General features: G+C 43.8%; 1 protein-coding gene across 4 annotated transcripts in view; it reads right to left on the bottom strand.

Moving 5' to 3' along the window:
* The window catches only part of ST6GALNAC1 (ST6 N-acetylgalactosaminide alpha-2,6-sialyltransferase 1), a 45,194-nt gene extending 32,867 nt beyond the window's left edge, over positions 1 to 12,327 (bottom strand). The window contains exon 1 of one of the 4 annotated variants that reach the window (XM_053288873.1): positions 12,207 to 12,327. In XM_053288873.1, the coding sequence (XP_053144848.1) occupies positions 12,207 to 12,241 (35 nt within the window). In that variant the 5' untranslated portion in view covers positions 12,242 to 12,327. Of the gene's footprint in view, positions 1 to 4,134; positions 4,908 to 11,882; positions 11,917 to 12,206 lie in introns of those variants that run through there. The other 3 variants (XM_053288875.1, XM_053288874.1, XM_053288872.1) reach the window with 3 other exon arrangements.
* Between the last annotated feature and the right edge of the window lie 6,854 nt (positions 12,328 to 19,181).

Here is a 19,181-nt window from a genome sequence, read left to right as displayed (position 1 = left end):
ATATCAGCAGGGAATATATTCCAAAGCTCCAGGGCAGCCACAGAGAAAGCCCGGTCCTGGGTCACCACCAAACAAGCTGGTGGCATCTGTAACCAGACCTCTCTAGAAGATCGTAACAGGCAGCAGACTTCATGACTAAGGAGATGCTCTCTTAAATAGCCTAGGCCCAAGCCATTAAGGGCTTTATAGGTAATAACCAGCACTTTGTATTTCACTTGGAAACATATTGGCAGCCAGTGCAGTTCCCTCAAAACCAGTGTTATGTGGTCCCTTTGAATGGTCCCAGAGGCCAATCTGGCTGCCTCATTCTGTACCAATTGTAGTTTCCGGACTACATACAAAGGCAGCCCCATACAGAGTGTATTACAGTAGTCAAGTCTGGAGGTTACCAGCATATGTACCACGGTTTTAAGGTCATTTACCTCCAGATATGAGCAAAGCTGTCGTATCAGCCCAAGCTGATAAAAAGCACTCCTGGCCACTGTCTCAACCTGAGAAACCAGGGAGAGCTTTGGGACCAGCAGCACTCCTAAGCTACGTACCTGATCTTTCAGGGAGAGTGTAACACCATCCAGAATAGGCAGATCTAAACCATATCTCGGGTCCCAACCCCACACAGTCAGTACCTCCGTCTTATTTGGATTCAACTTCAGTTTATTATCTCTCCTCCAGCCCATTACCACCTCCAAGCAGGCATTTAGAGAAGGTATGTCATTTCTTGATGAGTTCCCCAAGACAATATGGGCATTTAGCAGCACATCTCTGCCTGCTCAGGCCAGGAGACTGTTGGGCAGCACACCAATAGAAGCCCTATCCTGTTCCAAGAGCCCAACACCATGTACATACACTTGAAAGTATGCAATTATTTAGAGGCAAGTAAGCAAGAGCATAGTCAGGGTGGCGATGAACCACCCTAGCTGGAGAATTAGTTAATCCCACCTAGGATTTTATTTTATTTTGAAAAGCAGGGGGGTTTGTGTGCAAGTGACAGCTTTCATTTAATGAACAAGGGCTTCATTTAAAATAGGACAATTTTTGGCTAAATAATTAAATAAATAAAAATTAAGTGACAGCTGCTGCCCCTCCTTCTTTTGCAGGGAAACAGCACATGGGTAATGAGTTAACTTTATCCTTCCTATATACCACGATCCCAATCAGGATTGGGCCCACAGCTTTTTCTTTTCTTTTTTTAAGGAAGAAGCAGTTACATGTACTTATGCACACATTTATGTGCACCTCTAGTCTGATCCTCATAGTGGAATTTTCAAGATCACTATCACTTTTAGCTTCAGTTAGAATACTTTAGGCAAAGGGGGGGGGGGAGCTCTTTAGCTAATTAAAAAGTGGAGTTAGCTCATCACCTAGGTTTTTTCCAAAGTACACTGCCAAACTCAGTGAGTGAGTGGTTAGAGAGGGTCCTCTCCACATTCCATTCTTTCTCTATCAACCTTTTCAAAATTAACCCATTTAGCTACTATGTTTAAGTAAGGCAAAGTATTTAAACGGAGTAAGGACAAGTTGCAATGATCTTGAAGATACCTATGCTTCAAGTTACCCTTTAACCATTTTAAGGCACTGTCACAATCACAGTGCCCAAGAATAATTTTTTTCCATATCATTTTAGGATCATGAGGAGTCTCTCACGCACAAAATAGACACAGCCTACAAAATACACATAGCCAGCAAACCCCCCTCAAAACACACAAATGTGGGCAACTTCTCTCCAAAACACACATAGCCTTCCCTCAACCAGCCTCTCTGTGGCTGGTCTTGTGGTAGCAAGCATGATTTGTCCCCTTTGCTAAGCAGGGTCCACCCTGGTTTACATTTGAATGGGAGACTTGAAGTGTAAGCACTGTAAGATATTCCCAGCCTCAGGGAAGAGCACCTTCATGCTTGCAGGCAGAAGGTTCCAAGTTCCTTCCCTGGCATATCTAAGACAGGGCTGAGAGAGATTCCTGCCTGCAACCTTGGAGAAGCCTCTACCACTCTGTGTAGACCAGGAATGCACAACTCAAATGCCCTAGTAGGCCAGAACCATCCACAACTTGGCGTGCAGGGGCCAAGGTCAATTTTTAGCACATTATTATATTAAAATTAAAAATATTATTAGTTACTTGTGCATCTATTCCCCCTGTCAATGGACCCATAGTTTCAACCAAGAATAGTGGCCAGAAAATAGGTCCTGTACCTCCTCAAATCAGTGGGGCCCCTGGAGTGCATGCCAGCCCAAAATAAATGGCAAGTCCTCTCCTCTCCCTAAATTATTGATGCTTTCAGGCTGCAATCCTAGGCATGTTTACATGGGAGTAAACCTCACTGGGTACACCATGGAACATATTTCGGGGGGAAACCATGCACAGGATGGCGCTATAAGGCAGTTTCCAGTACCTGTGTTGCTGCAGGATACCTGGGGGCCAGTAAAACAGTCACTGCAGGCTGAATCTGCCCCCCAGGCCTTATGTTGTGCAGGCCTGGTGTTAACAATACTGAGCTAAGTGGACCAGTGGTATAAGGCAGCTTCATATGTTCCTATGACTGAGCACTGCTTCCCCAAAGAATTAAAATACCTAATTCTAAAAGTTTGTATCCTGAAGTTATTTCTTCAATGCCTAACTAACATGAGGGATTTGCTGTCTCAAGATATGGTGACGGCCACTGGCTTAGATGCACGTCCCTGATCCTGCAAAGCACATACTTCACTAAAACACACATTCTCCTACTTATAGCTCAGCATTCCATAGGACTGAAATGGTCAACGAGAAGAAGGACGTGTGCAACCATATACACAGAATTAAAGCAACAGACCCTTTTCAGCAGATGTCTATGCACTGTCTGCTGTCCAAAATCAGCCAGGCTTTTAGGACAGGCAAAAGGAAGTTATTGCTTCACACAATGCCTAAGTGACTTATGGGATCCAGGATGGAAGAATGTTCCTTCTCCTCTTCCTAGCAATCAGTGGAGATGGAGTCATTTTCTCCAGGCAGTTGCAGCCAACCAACCACACTGCATGGCCCATCTGTGTTCGAGAACTAAAGACCACATGATCTTTAACACATCATTGGCTCCAACAGGCTTAATATTTATCATTAAGAAAAGCTTAGAAAGCTAAGAAGGGAACCAGTTTGAAGGGGGGGCTTTAACCCTTTGATCCCACTCTGCTTCTGCCACAGCTGCAGTTTGTTCTAGGAAGAAAGTAAGTTCTCATTGGAGTCAATGGGACACAGTAGAATGAAACTATTCCCACACTGCTGGACCGAAAAGTCTGGCTAACAATAGGAAAAAAGAAAAAGAAAGAAAGGAGAGGCAGCTTGTTGATTTCAATAGGAAATTAAGTGTATGCTCAGCAGCACTCTCACTGTGCACATGGAGACCCTAGAGTACTTTACTTTGGCTGGATTGTGCCCTTATTAAGTTTCTTTATTTTTCTGTAGTAGTAAGCAACATCAAAGATTAACACCAAATGTTTAAGAAAATAAATTACAGAATTTTTTTACTTCCTAGTTATCACATAAACTGTTTTATTCTATACTTTTTGTTACCCCTCATTCATTGCTAACAATTAACATCCTTAATACTGATGAAGAAAAATATTATACTAATCATTTTGTTCAAGGAGTTTGTAAGGTCTTCATTATGCTGGAGTTCCATGTAGTCTACTTAGACTCATCAAAAAATCTGTTCTTTTCACACAATGTGTTTGTTAAAAGCAATGCATTCATTATGAATGAACAGTTCACTGTTTGAAACTGTTCTTATTAAGCTTATTTCTGATATTCATACATATTAAAAGTCATGTAGACATATGGCCTTGGCAACAGGGATATAAATATTTGTTATGAAAAAAGTGCCTGATTTGAAATTAATTTCTTTGAAGCCTTATATGACAGCCCAGCTTAGTGAGGAAGATTGGCTGTGGCCGTACAAGTAAGTGACAGAAAGTGTTATTTTAACTTCAGATGACACAATAACATTTTTGCCTGAGTATACATTGACATTTTTTATTAAGGATAAGACAGAGAGGGGGCAAGAATGAGAACATACACACTTCAGTATTTACATAAAGGTGAGCTAGGATTGCTAGAGCAAGAAACATATAAAGTACATATGAGAAGGAGACTGATCTTCTCTTACCTGTATGGATGTTTTTCTAGAAAACTAATGTAGGTAGCAAAAGACACAATGAGGATCAAGAAGGCTATAGTAGGCAACCAGGAGACCCTAGGAAACCACCTCCTGACTGATCTCATGTTTTCACACTAAACAGGTCCAGAGATCTCAACTTTCCCTGCAACAAGTATTCTGCAGAATGACCAGCCCTACAGCTCTGATCCTTTGATATCCCCTGGACCGGGAGGGCAGGGTACACATTCCATTCATTCAGGTGTTCTAGGACTGCTCTGCTTCACTCCTCTGCCAAAAAGGCAGAAAAAACTACTTCCTCATATATCAGGCTTATTGCTGTTGTGTGCAAATTGTGTTGTCAAACACCCGCAAGTGGGTCCCACAGATCTTATCAGCCTTATAAGCAGTTTTGTTCAAAGTCAGAACACTCTTTTGTTGGAAGTCAATATAACCAGAGCTGACAAATCTGTGTATATAAGGTGGGCAGCTGTGAAAAGGAACAGGAACTAATTCTACAGAAGAGGGAATTTAGTCAGGTGTAGCTTTTCTCATTTCCAAACAAGCCACACCTACTAAAATGCTTTCATCTACACAGCCACAGTACTAAATACACAAAAGCTCTGTCCTGCTTTCCATTAAGTTATTTTGTGTGTATGTGCAAGAGAGAGACAAGGGGGGGGGGGAAGGAAGTTGCTGTGCTCATGAGGGAGAGAAACAAAAGCTGCAATCCTATGTACACTTCCTTGGGAGTGAAGCCCATTGATGTCAGTGGGATCTGCTTCTGAGTCAACTTGCATGTTCCAGATGGCACATCTAAGGTGTGATACTTCAGATGAGTTTCTAGAGAAATATGCAGTGTCTGTATTTTTATTAGCATGTGTTTTAATAATTAAACATTAAGATATTATGATATCTGTTTTGGAGTGAGCTAGGGATAAAGTGACCAGATGCAAAGGAGAACAGGCCTCCTGTGCCTTTCAATAGTTACACAAAGGAGATAATTTCCGCAGGTGTATCTCTCCAGATGCAGGGGAAAGAAATACAAACCCTAATCACTTGAGCTAGTGTGGTTCTTGGATTCCCATTATGATAACATAGTAATCCTTACCTATGCAGCTGTGACAAAGTACAATTTCTGAAATAAAATAAACAGTCTCTACAATGTACAATAGTGGGAGATTTGATGAAACAACACAAGGAAATACAAATGGACTGGCTGGATGAGTCTTGTTCCTACGAAGAGAGATTATGGGACAGACTCAGGCTCCAAAATGAAGCCCAAAACAGGCTGAAAAAGTGATAAAGCATACAGGCAAGCAAAGCAAGCCCCCACAACCCTAAATCTTTACATCTTACTTAATCTGATCATAGGAACATAGGAAACTGCCATATACTGAGTCAAACCACTGGTCTATCTTGCTAAGCATTGTCTTCACAGACTGGCACCGGCTTCTCCAAGGTTGCAGGTAGGAATCTCTCTCAGCCTTCATGGAGAAGCCAGGGAGGGAACTTGAAACATTCTGCTCTTAATATCTTACAGTGCTCACACTTCTAGTCTCCCTTTCATATGCAACCAGGGCAGACCCTGCTTAGCTAAGGGGACAAGGCATGCTTGCTACCACAAGACCAGCTCTCCTCCTGGTGAAGTTACAGTGTGGAGGGATTCTTTATTTTTAATCTGTTTCTTATTTGTGTGTTTAGAATGTTTTTATGTTTTGTTTTTAAATATTGTAGTAAAACAAATATTATGGTACAGTGGTTCATGTTCTGTGCACTCTAGCAGGCCTTGAACTGATTACTTATGTTGCCAGGGACCTGGTCAAGACAAAAAAGCTACCCACCCCAAGACCCCACTTTTATGCATCAAAATGTTCTCTTCTAGGAGCTGGCCTAGCACTCTCCACCCTCCTGCCACTGAAAGACCAGGAGAAAGGGCCAACAAACAACCACTCAAACTCTGGGTTGACATGGACAGGGTGGAGTTGTATAGAGATTATGGGAACCATTTCTCTCCCAAAGGTTGTCAGTTGTACTGGTGGTGGCGTCGCTGGATGACATTAAGTAAAGTACAGAGGCGTATCTAGGGAAAATAGTGCCTAGGGCAAGCACTGAAATTGCGCCCCCTGTCCAAACATCTGACACCCATCTGATTCCCTGTACATAGTGCCAAACTGAATATGTGTACAGTGACTTATATTATATTAATTTTTTAATTTTAAAAAAATTAAAAATTATTTTTTAAATTTTTTTTTAAAAAATTAATTTTAAAAAAATTACCTGTAGCCCCTTCAGGGGGCTTCCTAAAGGCTGTGGGGGGGTCTGCAAAGGTTTCCCCTCCCCTCTCTGGCCTCTAGGACCTCGCAGGGACCATTTCAGCATGTGCGGTGGCCATTTTTTTTTAAAAAAAATTTTTTAAATGCCCACTGAAAACAAAATGGTGACTGTGCATGCTCAAATGGCCTCTGCGAGGCCTGGCATGGCCTAGGGCCTCACAGAGGCCATTTGAGCATGCGCGGTGGCCATTTTGTTTTCAGCAGCCATTTTATTTTTATTTTTTATTTTAGAAAAATGGCGCCCCCTTCAAGTGGTGCCCGGGGCACGTGCCCTGCCTGCCCTACCCCTAGATACGCCCCTGGTAAAGTAAGTAAGGCTGGTAGGCTGTGGGAACTTTCTGAGAAGGCAGTTTTTGATGGGATGGTGCTGGCTTGAGGTTTGGGCAATCTCAAGCTGGGCACCTGTCTGGTGGCGAGGCTGGGGCAAACTGCAGTCAAGTGGCTGGAGTCTGCTTTAGTCATTTCACTGTACTGCTCTTCAGTGAGGTTATGGCGCTGGGATCCTACAGGCTAGATCCAGATAGGGCCCAGGAACAAACATCGGTAGGAAGCTTCCAACCCATTCCCCATGGGGTAGACACTACATTGTTAATTTTAATAAAATTTTGTCTAGGCATGCTGCACTATTCATCCATATATACTTGTCAGTGCCTTTTATTCATTCTTGATGCAAAGGGCGTTTTTCCTGGAAGTAAAGAAAATGTCAAAAATACATTGGTTTTGAAAGGACGAAGTTCAAATATGCAAGTCTATGCTTGGTTCAATGATAACGTTTCACCAACTAGCATATTCTTCTGCATATATAATTGTACTACAGGTGAGGAGTTACATATGTGTATTTACTCTGAGATGCTCCACTGCCCTTTTGACTACATGTTGATTTCGCTAGAATATATGCACTGATCCAGGGATGGCTGGATCACTAGGAAGAGTGAAAGGAAGCAGGAAACTATTAAACACCATCAGCTGACTTTTGAAAGACTGACCAGCCTAGAGCCTTAGGAATCAGGCAGTGTATAAATAAAATAAAATAAAAAAATAATTTATTGTGAGTCATTTGTGTAGATGACTGACTGGCCAAAGAGGCATGGAAAGGACCTCAAAATAATAGCCTGAAATTAAGGGGAAAACACAACTTAGCAAAATATGCTAACACTCCCTTTTCCTTACTAGAAAATAGAGCCCTCCCACCAGAGAGAAGATGAGCCTGCCTTTCATTAGTGAATGTGGAGGAGAGTGTGTGCGTGTGTAATACTGGCACAGTAGTAGGATAGTTAGGAGGAGTTGTTTCAATAGTTTACCAGTTCAACAGTTAATCATAAAATCAAAGCTGTCTCTCAAAACTGCCTGACTATTTGCAGACATCAACTAAGTGACAAGAGATACCCCCGCCCCAGATCTGGTGCAGATCTGCTGTAAAATGGCTGACTTGCAGTTTAAAAATGAACTCTGAAATTCTAGAAAACAACTGTTTGCTGCACTTTTCTGCCATCAGAGTCAGCCTTAGAATGTCAGAATAGGACTGAGACGGGGAGACTTTAGTTCAAATCTCCATTCAGCCATGAAGCAGTGACTCTCGGCTAGTCACTTATTTTTCAGCCTAATCTACCTCACAGGATTGTGTGAGGATGAACATAACTATGACTGGGCTCAATGGAGGAAGAGCAGGCTATCAATATAAATTAAAATTTTAAAACCATTTAAAGGGACATTTAGCTTTTAAAATAACTTTTAATTTGAAACTTAATACTGATTGTGGCTTTTAACCTGACTTTTTACTTCTTTACTTAATTTGGTTAATTTTATTACTTTTATTGTATACTTTTATAGTAAATGGACTTGTTTACTGTTGTGAGCCACCCTGAGCAGTAGTGTACTGGAGGGGCGGGGTGTAAATAGTTTAAATAAATAAATAAATAAATAAATAAATAAATAAATAAATAAATAAATAGACATTAAAAATTATAAGCTGAAGCATAATCTTGTGGGGGTTTTGTGTGTGGGGGAATCAATCCAGTATTTCCTGAGTATTTGGTCTCTGTGGTCCCTATAAACAACAGGGCAAAATCAGCTCTGGACACTTAGCGTTGATTTTGCCCACTGAGGATTTTGAAGCCAGAGTTGGGAGGGGCAAGTCCTGTCAAGTTGAGAGTGACTTCCTAGTTATGAACAGGGCTGTTTTTCTTAAACATTCCCTTCCCCCTCCTTTTCCTTTATGGGCTTATCTATTTTCCAGGGGCGGAGCCACCACTGGGCAAACAGGTTCAAAGAACCCGGGCTGCCACCAATCAGGGGCCACGAGTGCGGCCCCAGACACGCCCCTTGCATCTGATGTCAGACACGGGGGTGTTATTTCAGTCCCAAACGGGGCCGTGTGGCCCTATTTGGAGCTGAAATCGGCCCTTGCTGCATTGGGCAGCATGGCCAGAGTGACTCGCCACTTCTGGTCTCGCTGCCAACGCAGCGGGGCTGATCGACCTCCCTCCCAAACGGGGCTGCGCGGCCCAGTTTAGGAGAGAGATCGGATCCTTTAAGGCAGGGAGAGACACTCCGGCCTACGGTGCCCAATGCAGTGCAGGCCAATCTCCTTATCCGAATGGGGCCATGGAGGGAGACCATGTCCCGAACGTCTGATGTCAGATGTGGGGGCGTGGCTTGCCAGCCCTCTGCATCTGATATCAGGCGCAGGGCCAGGATGCTGCGACGGCGGCCACTTACACTCCTGCTATTCTCCCTTAACTGAGGAGGCACTGAGGTGGCAAGAGGATTTGTAACGGCACACAAAGTGGGGCGAGGTAGCAAATGGACTTGTGAGGGAATATGAAGTGGCAGGGGGCCTTGTAAAGACACATGGCCATGACAGACTGCCTTTGAACATGAACTTTCTACATCAGAGGTAAGCAGTCTATGAATATGGCTGCTCCACTTAGCCAGTATGGCTACTGTTTAACTGCTGTTAAACTTCCCTTTCCCACAGTGCCCAATCATATTTTCCTTTTCAAAAAGCCTGCAAATTCAGTCACCTCAAAACCTTTGGTTTAATATGAGAGTTAAGATGCTTTCCATTTTCACTTGTGCTCTAAACAGTGTGGAAATTGCAAGTTAAGGTGTCCATCTTAACTTCTGCACCACACAAGCTGTTAAGTTCAGCTTTGTACAGTTGTGTATATTGTGCTGCTTTCAGAGGTGCACCTAGGTAATTTTGGAGCCTGGACCTAAAGGCCAGGGGTAAGAGTGCCTCTGGCTGCTTTAGAAATTAGGCTCTAGGCACCAACACTTTGTCATGACCTTTCAGCTCAAGATTGGGCTAGGGAGGGATGCATGCAGGCAGAAATTCAACAGATGTAGATCCCCCAATCACTTGCTAGAATGCCCAATATGAATTTTTGCCTGATGCATCTCTACAAGGCACAGCACTTTCCTGAGGCTTTGGGATGCACTCACTACCCACACAAGAGCGTCCCCATCTCTGATAGCTTTCCAAAAATATCTAAGGACTCATCTTTTCAATCAAGCTTTTAATTAGATCTGTAAATTGTTTGTTAATGTTCTAATTGTTTTAATTTTATGCTATATTTTAGTGTGTAAAATGAATAAAGATACCACCTGTTTAGTTACTGTCCAGCCAGAAATTCAAGTGGTCCTCAATTCAATCACAGTAACTTCCTACAGATAGACCTGATGGTTTTCTGTCTGATACACTTCTACAAGGCACAGTTCTTTCCCAAAATGCTATGTCCTATGGCAGGGCTCGGAACCTTTATTCATGAGTAGGCCTCACTGCTTACTTGTGAGTAGACACCAGACCCTAAAGAAGACTTTGCATCCTTCCTTGCGAGTAGACCCTCAATCTTACTTCTGAGTAGTCCATTCTTACTCATCAGTAGACCTCAAATTTACTAATTAGTAGAACTGAACTTATGGGAAGACACCACATACTTACTCATGAGTCTACCCTTAAACTTAGAAGTAGACAGTGCATCTTTGCTCATGACTAAAACACCTTAAACTTAAGTAGACCTCAGCCTTACTTGGGAGTAAGTATACTCTTGAGAAAGGATTCAAGGTTTACTTATGTGGATGGTTGCTTGCAGATCTACTTGCAAGTAAAGATGCAGTGTAATGAGTGAAGGTTGAGAGTTTACTGGTGAGTAAGAGTGCATCTCTACTAATGAGTAGACAGTCAGTGTTATCCACGAGTAAGGGTGGGCTCTACACATAGAGTATACAATCTCTTGACAAATAAGATTGATAGTGTATTGGTGAATAAGAATGGAACATCTACATGCAAGTAATGGTTAGATCCACTCACAAGCAAGGAAGGTTTTCTTGGGAGTAAAGTGAGGGGTCTACTGATGAGTAAAGGTGTGGGCTCAATGGATCTCATTGTTAAAGCAATATAATATACAAGACTGCACAAAGTCTTTACAGTATACATGGCACGAACTCAAGAAGCACATATTTTCTCACAATTCCTACACTTTTTAGAACATGAGTGAAAATTGAAAATATCTCAAGTCTTTATCTTAAACTGAAGGTTTTTGGATGACTAGAAATATAACTTAACATGTTAATACCTATCTCACAACAGCAAATGGCTGGCTGGAATACAGGGTTCTAGAAGGAAATAAAGAACTACTAGCCAACCCTGCACAGAGCATCTGTGCACTCTTTGGGGCCGGCAGTTACCTCTCCCCCACTTCTGCCCCAGTCTCTGCTTCCGGGCCCAGCCACATCTCCTCCCCACTGCCACTTCTGACCCCCCTCACTTTCTTTCCCCCCTCCTGGGCCTTGCCCCTGTGGCCAGGCCAGGCCGGGCCACCGCCGCCACCGCAACCAATCCTCCTGGGTGTGCCTCAGCTAATCAGGTGCATCTGCTGCCCAGGCAATCAGCTGGGCTCTGGGATGCACATTCCAACGCACACCCAGGAGAATTAATATAAAACTAGCTGACCCTGCACAGAGCATCTGTCCAGTTGTGTGCTGAGCCTGTGATATCCCCCGCAGCATGCTCTCCCCCCGCCGCTCTCTCTCTCGCTCGCTCTCCCCCCGCCGCTCGCTCGCTCGCTCTCCCCCGCCGCTCGCTCGCTCTCCCCCCGCCACTTGCTCGCTTGCTCCCCCCCGCAGCTCTCCCCATTAGGCGGGCCAGGGCCAGGCCATCCCACCACCGCCTCCCACCTTCTTCTCCCGGCTGGCAGGGCTTTGCCCACCGTCTGCCCACCTCTTCACCACCGCCATCATTTCCCCCCACCACCGCCTCCTCTTCCTGGCCAGCGGGGCTTCGCCCGCCGGCCCTCCAGCTCTGCATCCTGACCGCTGCCATTATTTCTCTCCGCTTCAATGCTGGAACTCTTGCACGCTCTAGAGCATCTGCGCGTTAGTACTTGATTGCTCCCCTCACCTCAGAGATCTTCCCACCCTCACCTGGTCTGCACTCCTGCTCCTCCTCCATCCCGTTGCTTCCATCCTCCTCACCCTTCTTGGTCGTGGCTGCAGCATTGCTGCTGCCTATTGGCCAAGCTGCAGCCCCCTATCCCCAGAGACCTCCCCACCCTCACCCGAGCCCCGCTCCTGCTCCTCCCTTTAGCAGCAGCAGCAGTGGTTGACTGGGCCATTCCTCGCTGTCGCCACCACCATAGCCGCTCGTTCCCCTCAGGCCGCTGACAAGCCCAGGCCCATCCCTTGCCTGCCTGCCTGCCTCTTACAATGGCCTCAGTAGCCCCAAACAGCAGCTGTGGTTGCTTGGACCTTTCCTTGCTGCCAGTGCCGCCATGGCCATTCATTCCCCTCAGGCTGCTGACAGGCTCTTTCCTCCCTCAGGATCTGTCTTTTTGCAGAGCCCTGCCTGCTCTCCTTTTCTATCCAGAACATCTTCGGACCAGTAACAGCTGCATTCCAACTGACCTTAACCATCACAGGCTCCTCCTCCTTATCTGCATAGGAAATCCCCACTGCCCAATCACCATGGTGCTTCTGCTCGCACAGGCTCCTTCTCCCTATCTGCATATGGAATCCCCACTGCCCAATCAGGTGCTTCTGCTTCCATACTCTGCATATGGAATCCCCACTGCCCAATCAGGTGCTTCTGCTTGCAAACTCAGCCAATTGCCTCCTTCCTACCACATCGCCACGCATGGCCCGTCTTGGAGAACAGCCAATCGCTTCCTTCCTACCACGTCGCCACACATGGCCCGTCTTGGAGAAATAATAATATAGATATTTTTGGTGTAGCCAGGCTTCTCCTCACATTGCTGTCATGCAATGGTTGTGTGATTGTGTATGTGTATTCCTGAATGTTAGAGAGCTTTAGAACTACTATTGTACACACTACCATATTAACCTGCAACCCAACTGATACTAAGCAACATCTTTGCTAGCAATGCTGGAGAGGTAAGAACTGAATAGTGGTATTATGGGAATTGATAGGAAACTGTAGTTAGAAAACAACTTCATAATTCTCAGTTTCTATAATGTGTGTCAGCACCCGGATGCTGGTTGTATGTGTGTATATGTCACGTACATGGAGTTCATTATTCGTTCCACTTCCAACTTCTGTTTTGGCAGACTGCTCAGGCATTGTAGCTATGTGCGGCAACAGTTGCATTGTTCTAATGTTTCATTATGGCTCCCAGAGGCTTATAAGCATGAATGCCAAGCAATTACAACTACAATTATAATCCAAACCTTGCTCCAAGGCATGCATTAAAGCTAATTTATTCAGATATTTCTCTCCAGCTATCCTAATGAGCTTGCCATTTTGTCATCACCCTGGATTCAGTTAACTAAGCAGGGCAATCCTAATTTGGGAAAAGTGAGCAAGAGATCGAGTCAGACAAAGAGAAAAATGGTTTTATAGTGCTCTGGGCAAGTAGAGGAAACTGGCTTAAGAAAGCTTTCCATATACTTAGAAGCACAGGAAGATAGGAATACAGGAAGCTGCCTTATACCAAGTCAGACCATTGGTCCATCTAGATTAGCAGCAAGTCTTCAAGGTTCAAGCAGTAGTCTTTCCCAGCCCTACCTGGAAATGCCAGGGATTGAACCTGGGACCTCCTGCCTGTAAAGCAGATGCTCTACCACTGAACTATGGCCCCATCTTTCTTAAATAAAGAACCCAATAAGAGACTGACAGACATATTCCACAGCTTAACACGGGTGGTGCAGAACAACTTGTGCTGTCGTGGTTGCCCCACTTCAAAACTGCTGGAAAGATGCAGAAGAAAGCAACCAAAATAATCAAGGGTTTGGAGTACTTTCTCTAAAAGGAAAGGCTAAAGTGTTTGCGGTCTTTTTTTTTTTATTTTAAGAAAGAAGACAGCTAGGTGGGGAGGGACACAATAGAGCTTTTTAAAGTTATGCATGGTGTGTAGAAAGTGGACAGAGGCTTTTCTCCCCATCCCATATTAGAACTTGGGGTCACCTAATGAAAATTAATGGCCTGCAGATTCAGGACAGACAAAAAGAAAGTATTTCTTCGCACAATTCATAATTCATTGTTTCACAACATGGTGTTTAATATCTACATAAAACTGCTGGGAGGAATCATGCAGAGACTTGGGTTGTGGTATCATCAATATGCAGATGACATCCAGCTCTGTCTTTCTATGTCATCTGATTCCTGGGAGGCACAGGAGGTTTTGAGCCAGAGTTTGGAGGTTGTGATGGGCTGGATGTGGGCTAACAAGCTGAAACTTCATCCAGAGAAGGCAGACTGTTGCCTCCTACTGTTGGTTTCCAGGCACAACTTAGGTGCTAGTTATTACTTTTAAAGCCCTATATGGCTTGGCCCCTAGCTATTTTAAAGACTTGCCTCCTCCTGAGGGTCTACCTACCTAGTCCATTTTGGTATTCTCATTTCCTTTTTAAAAAGTCTCCTGCTTGGTTTTCCTGAAGTCTCAATCCTGTTTGTTCTCTATGAAGTGCTTATGGTGATGTTTCACTGTCAAGACTAGGGGTAGGTAAATTTGGCCATTCAGCTGTTGTTGAACTACAACTCCCATTATCCCCAGACACAATTCATTGTGGCTGGGGATGTTGGGAGTTGTAGTTAACAACTGGAGGGCCAAAGTTGCCCATACCTGGTCTAGACCAGGGATCCTCAACGTTGGGTCCTCAGATGTTACTGGACTTCAACTCCCATAATCCCCAGCCCCAGTGGCCTTTGGTTAGGGATTATGGGAGTTGAAGTCCAATAACATCTGGGGACCCAACGTTGAGAATCCCTGGTCTAGACCATGGTTTCTCAACCACTGGTCCACGGACCGGTGCTGGTCCGTGACGAGTTGAGTACCGGTCCATGCCCTGGGGGAGTTTACACCCTGCCCCCTGATGTGAACCTCCACATTGTAATGAAAAATATTCTTCAAATACCAGCTGCCGCATGGCCGAGGAAATGGCTGTGAGGGTGTGTGAGCCAGCAGTCTTTCCACACACACACCTCTGGCAGCAGCTGCAGCGGCAGCAGATACCAGAGCGACGCCGTGGCCTACCATCTGGCCTGGCATCGCTTTCCAAATGTGAGGCGCACCTGCGCAGTTAACAGACTTAACTGCACAGTTGGGAAGCGATGCCAGGTCAGACGTCAGGCCAAGGCATTGCTCTGATATCCGCTGCCACACTGCCTCTGGGTGTGTGTGTGGAAGGACTACTGGCTCACACGCCCCCACAGCCATTCCCTTGGCCGCATGGTGGCTGGTATTGGAAGAATATTTTTCTTTACAACATGGAGGTTTGCAGCAGGGGGCGGGGGGGTGTTAACTGCACTCAACTTGTGTCGAAGGACTGCACTTTGATCCACTGTGAAGGTGGCAGGCACCAAGAAGAATCACTGCAAGTTCTCTTTTGATACAAGTACTTCTCCCCTGTTCTTGTCTCATTGATATAATATGAATCAAGTTATTTGTGGGTGACTAACTGTTCTATTGGTTTCGCTTGACTTATACCTGACTTATCTGTATTGTGGCCAAAGCCTCCTCTGTGAGTAAGATGCAAACCTCCCATTATTTGATATCTCAGTGGAAATCTTCAAGTCTTTATTTCCATAAGTTGCTACAAATGCAGGCTTAAATGAATGTTGCCCTCACTATCCTGCTCAGATAGACTGTCATTTCCATGAACCCTAAGCACCATCAGTCATGATTTGTCTTGGAGTTCTTACTTATCGGATTCTCAAACCCAGCACAGGGGCAGAAAGGCACTACAGTTGGTTGCATGGTGATAAAGAACAGAGAGAAATTCAGATCTTCTATCCAACATCATGTTCACGTAGCAAACTTGGGTGGCAAAGGCTTTTGCACCACTTAAACTTCACTCGGGACCATCTTAAGTGGTTTTATAGGCTTAGTTTTACAGGCTCTCTGTGGGCTGATTTTCATTCCCAGTGATCCTAGAAATCATGTTAGTAAGTACATAAAGAGTCAAATAACAAATCTGGCTTTGAATTCATGATCTGTGAAACATTAAAGCCCTGACTTCTATGGAGAATGCAGCTATTTGTACAAAAAGGAATGGCTTAAAAATTGTTTAGATCTTGTTATATTAGATTTACATGCAGATGTGTTTCATAAGAGAATGTGCACCAGCCAAGGTATATTTATGGCATCGCAATGAAATGGCTAAACATCTTGCATAACACAAGGGTATGGCAAGTTAAGAAATATAAACACTATAACTTCAGGAATTCAAGCAAACTGATTGTAACATGCCAACCTTCAGTAATATAACAGGAACATAACTTCTAAAACGTTTTTTGTAAATGTTGCCTTTACAAGAACTTCAAAAGTTACATTTTGATTAAATTCATTTTACAGTGGTCCCTCGACTTACGAACTACTCGACATAAGTATTTTTCGAGTTACAAACGGCAGTTTTAGATCCGGTTTTAGATGCGGTTTTTTCGACTTACAAATTTTTAGATGGGGTTTCCTTGACTTACGAATTTTACATGTGGTTTCCTTGACTTGCCTGCCTGTTTACTGCCTGTTTATTCTTGAAAAGAAATGTTTCTGTGCAGTTTGCAAGCCTTACTGGGGGTCTGGGTCTTTTTTCTAGGCTCCGGAACGCATTAATCCATTCCCAATGCATTCCTATGGGAAACCGCTTTTCGACTTACGAACTTTTCGACTTACAAATGTGCATTCGGAACGGATTAATTTCGTAACTAGAGGGACCACTGTAATTAATTTCACTTTAATTTGATTTAATTAATTGATTGGTTGATTTTTTATTTTCACATTTATATCCCGCTCTTCCTCCAAAGAGCCCAGAGCGGTGTACTACATACTTACGTTTCTCCTCACAACAACCCTGTGAAGTAGGTTAGGCTGAGAGAGAAGTGACGGGCCCAGAATCACCCAGCAAGTATCATGGCTGAATGAGGATTTGAACTTGGGTCTCCCCAGTCCTAGTCCAGCACTCTAACCACTACAATAAAATAAATAATTGATTGATATTAAGTATTACTTTAATAATCAGCACCCTAAAGATTGACCTCGGCCCCCATGAACCAAGTCATGATCAGTTTTGGCCCACCAGGTCATTTGAGTTGTGCAGGCCTGTTAGTACAGTATTAATAGATAAACTTGAAACCTCTTTACTAACTGCTGGTCCGGGAAACTGCACAAAGAACATAGCGGTCCTTGAAACTCAATGCAAAGAATTTAGCAGTCCTTAACTCCAAAAAGGTTGAGAAACACTGGTCTAGACTAAAGGTACTGACTTATGCATGCTAATCCTGTTGATTTGGCTGAAGTACTTGTTGGAGATGAACTTCCAGTGCATCAACCTTTTGCACCAACTATCCTAATGACCACTAGGGGCATTGGGAGTAGAGACAGTGAGTCAGGGTCTCCCTATCTGTCCCTACTCTATGACCCCTGAACTGACTCTGCAGCACTTCCTGTGCTGAGTCACAATCCTTCCTTTCCTCCTAGAGAGCAGATGGAAACATCTCTCTCTCTCTCTCCTTACCTAACCGCTATGTAGTCCTTTAGATTACAGGTGAAACTCGGAAAATTAGAATATCGTGCAAAAGTCCATTAATTTCAGTAATGCAAATTAAAAGGTGAAACTGATATATGAGACAGACGCATTACATGCAAAGCGAGATAAGTCAAGCCTTAATTTGTTATAATTGTGATGATCATGGCGTACAGCTCATGAAAACCCCAAATCCACAATCCCAGAAAATTAGAATATTACATGGAACCAAGAAGACAAGGATTGTAGAATAGAACAATATCGGACCTCTGAAAAGTATACAGTGTACTGTGCTTGATTGGCCAGCAAACTCGCCTGACCTGACCCCATAGAGAATCTATGGGGCATTGCCAAGAGAAGGATGAGAGACATGAGACCAAACAATGCAGAAGAGCTGAAGGCCGCTAATGAAGCATCCTGGTCTTCCATAACACCTCATCAGTGCCACAGGCTGATAGCATCCATGCCACGCCGCATTGAGGCAGTAATTGCTGCAAAAGGGGCCCAAACCAAGTACTGAATACATATGCATGCTTATACTTTTCAGAGGTCCGATATTGTTCTATTCTACAATCCTTGTCTTCTTGGTCACACACATTTTTGGAATCAGAAAAAAGTACTGGATTTATCTGAATACTTTGAAAACTAACAAGAGTCATTTCTATACAGAGTAAACTATTGAGAATTGTGATTTGAAATGAGTAAGGTTTATTTAAAAATTCTGATATGGAGCCTTGTGTTACATGTTGAGATTCTGGATTCTATAAACATAATCCAGATGTTTACATTGTGCAGCCCAGCCTAGAAGCTGAAGATGAGACTCATGCAACTACATTCCACATAGCACTGGTAATAGAAATGGGCATGTAATTCTAGGGAACGTCTGCATTACCCACTGATAAAATATTGTTCCTTAAACTCTGGTGATGAAAAATGTGATGTTTCTGGAACAGAACTCCAATCCTGAAGAAAGATATTTAGATCCCATGCAACAAGTGAATAGCAACTGTACATATTATATCTAAAGTTAGTGGGGTGAGGGGGTGAAGCTTCCTATAATAAAACATCATATGGTGACAGCAACAACATTACAAGAGTAGAAAAAACAGGTAAATCACTATTCCCTCCATGAAGCGTTAGTTTCATGATTCCAGTCCATCTTTTCACCAACCATAATTCCTTCTGTGAATGACAGATTTATCATTGATCTTTGAGACACTCACTGTTTCCATGACTTTTTTTAAAACCTCTACTAGCACTTAGCCCCTAAACAAAAAGATATGGCTAGCCTTAAACATTGTTACCAGAACTGCATAGAGGTGAGGGCTATGCTTCAGGTTAAAGTGGGTAAATTAACTCACTCTCAAATTGGAGTGCAGTCCTGAGGAGGCTAGGTGTATTGGAAAGGATGAGGAGACATAGGTACAGTTTCAAAGCTTTATTTAGGGTAAAAGTGGGGAGTTACAGAAGGCAAAAACTGAATCTGGTTAGGGAATTCAAAAATATGGCTAGCAGTCTAAACGAGAGTCTAATAGAAGGCTGGCAATAAAAAGGGTCTGGAGAGTGGGGAAGGAGGCAGAAAAAGAGGCAAGGAAGCTTAGGGATAGATGGTTTGAGTTATTAGTATTACCTGTCTTTCCCAGGTATGTTCGGTGCATGAAGGTGCCTCCTCAGTAGGGTATAGCTGGGAAGAGAGGTGAGGAGCAGCAGCCACAGTTCAGTGTGTGAGAGTCCGCAGGATGTGAA

This window comes from Hemicordylus capensis, chromosome 2, assembly GCF_027244095.1.
Source record: "Hemicordylus capensis ecotype Gifberg chromosome 2, rHemCap1.1.pri, whole genome shotgun sequence".
Classification (NCBI taxonomy): Eukaryota; Metazoa; Chordata; class Lepidosauria; order Squamata; family Cordylidae; genus Hemicordylus; species Hemicordylus capensis.
This window is presented reverse-complemented; position numbering and strand designations above follow the sequence as displayed.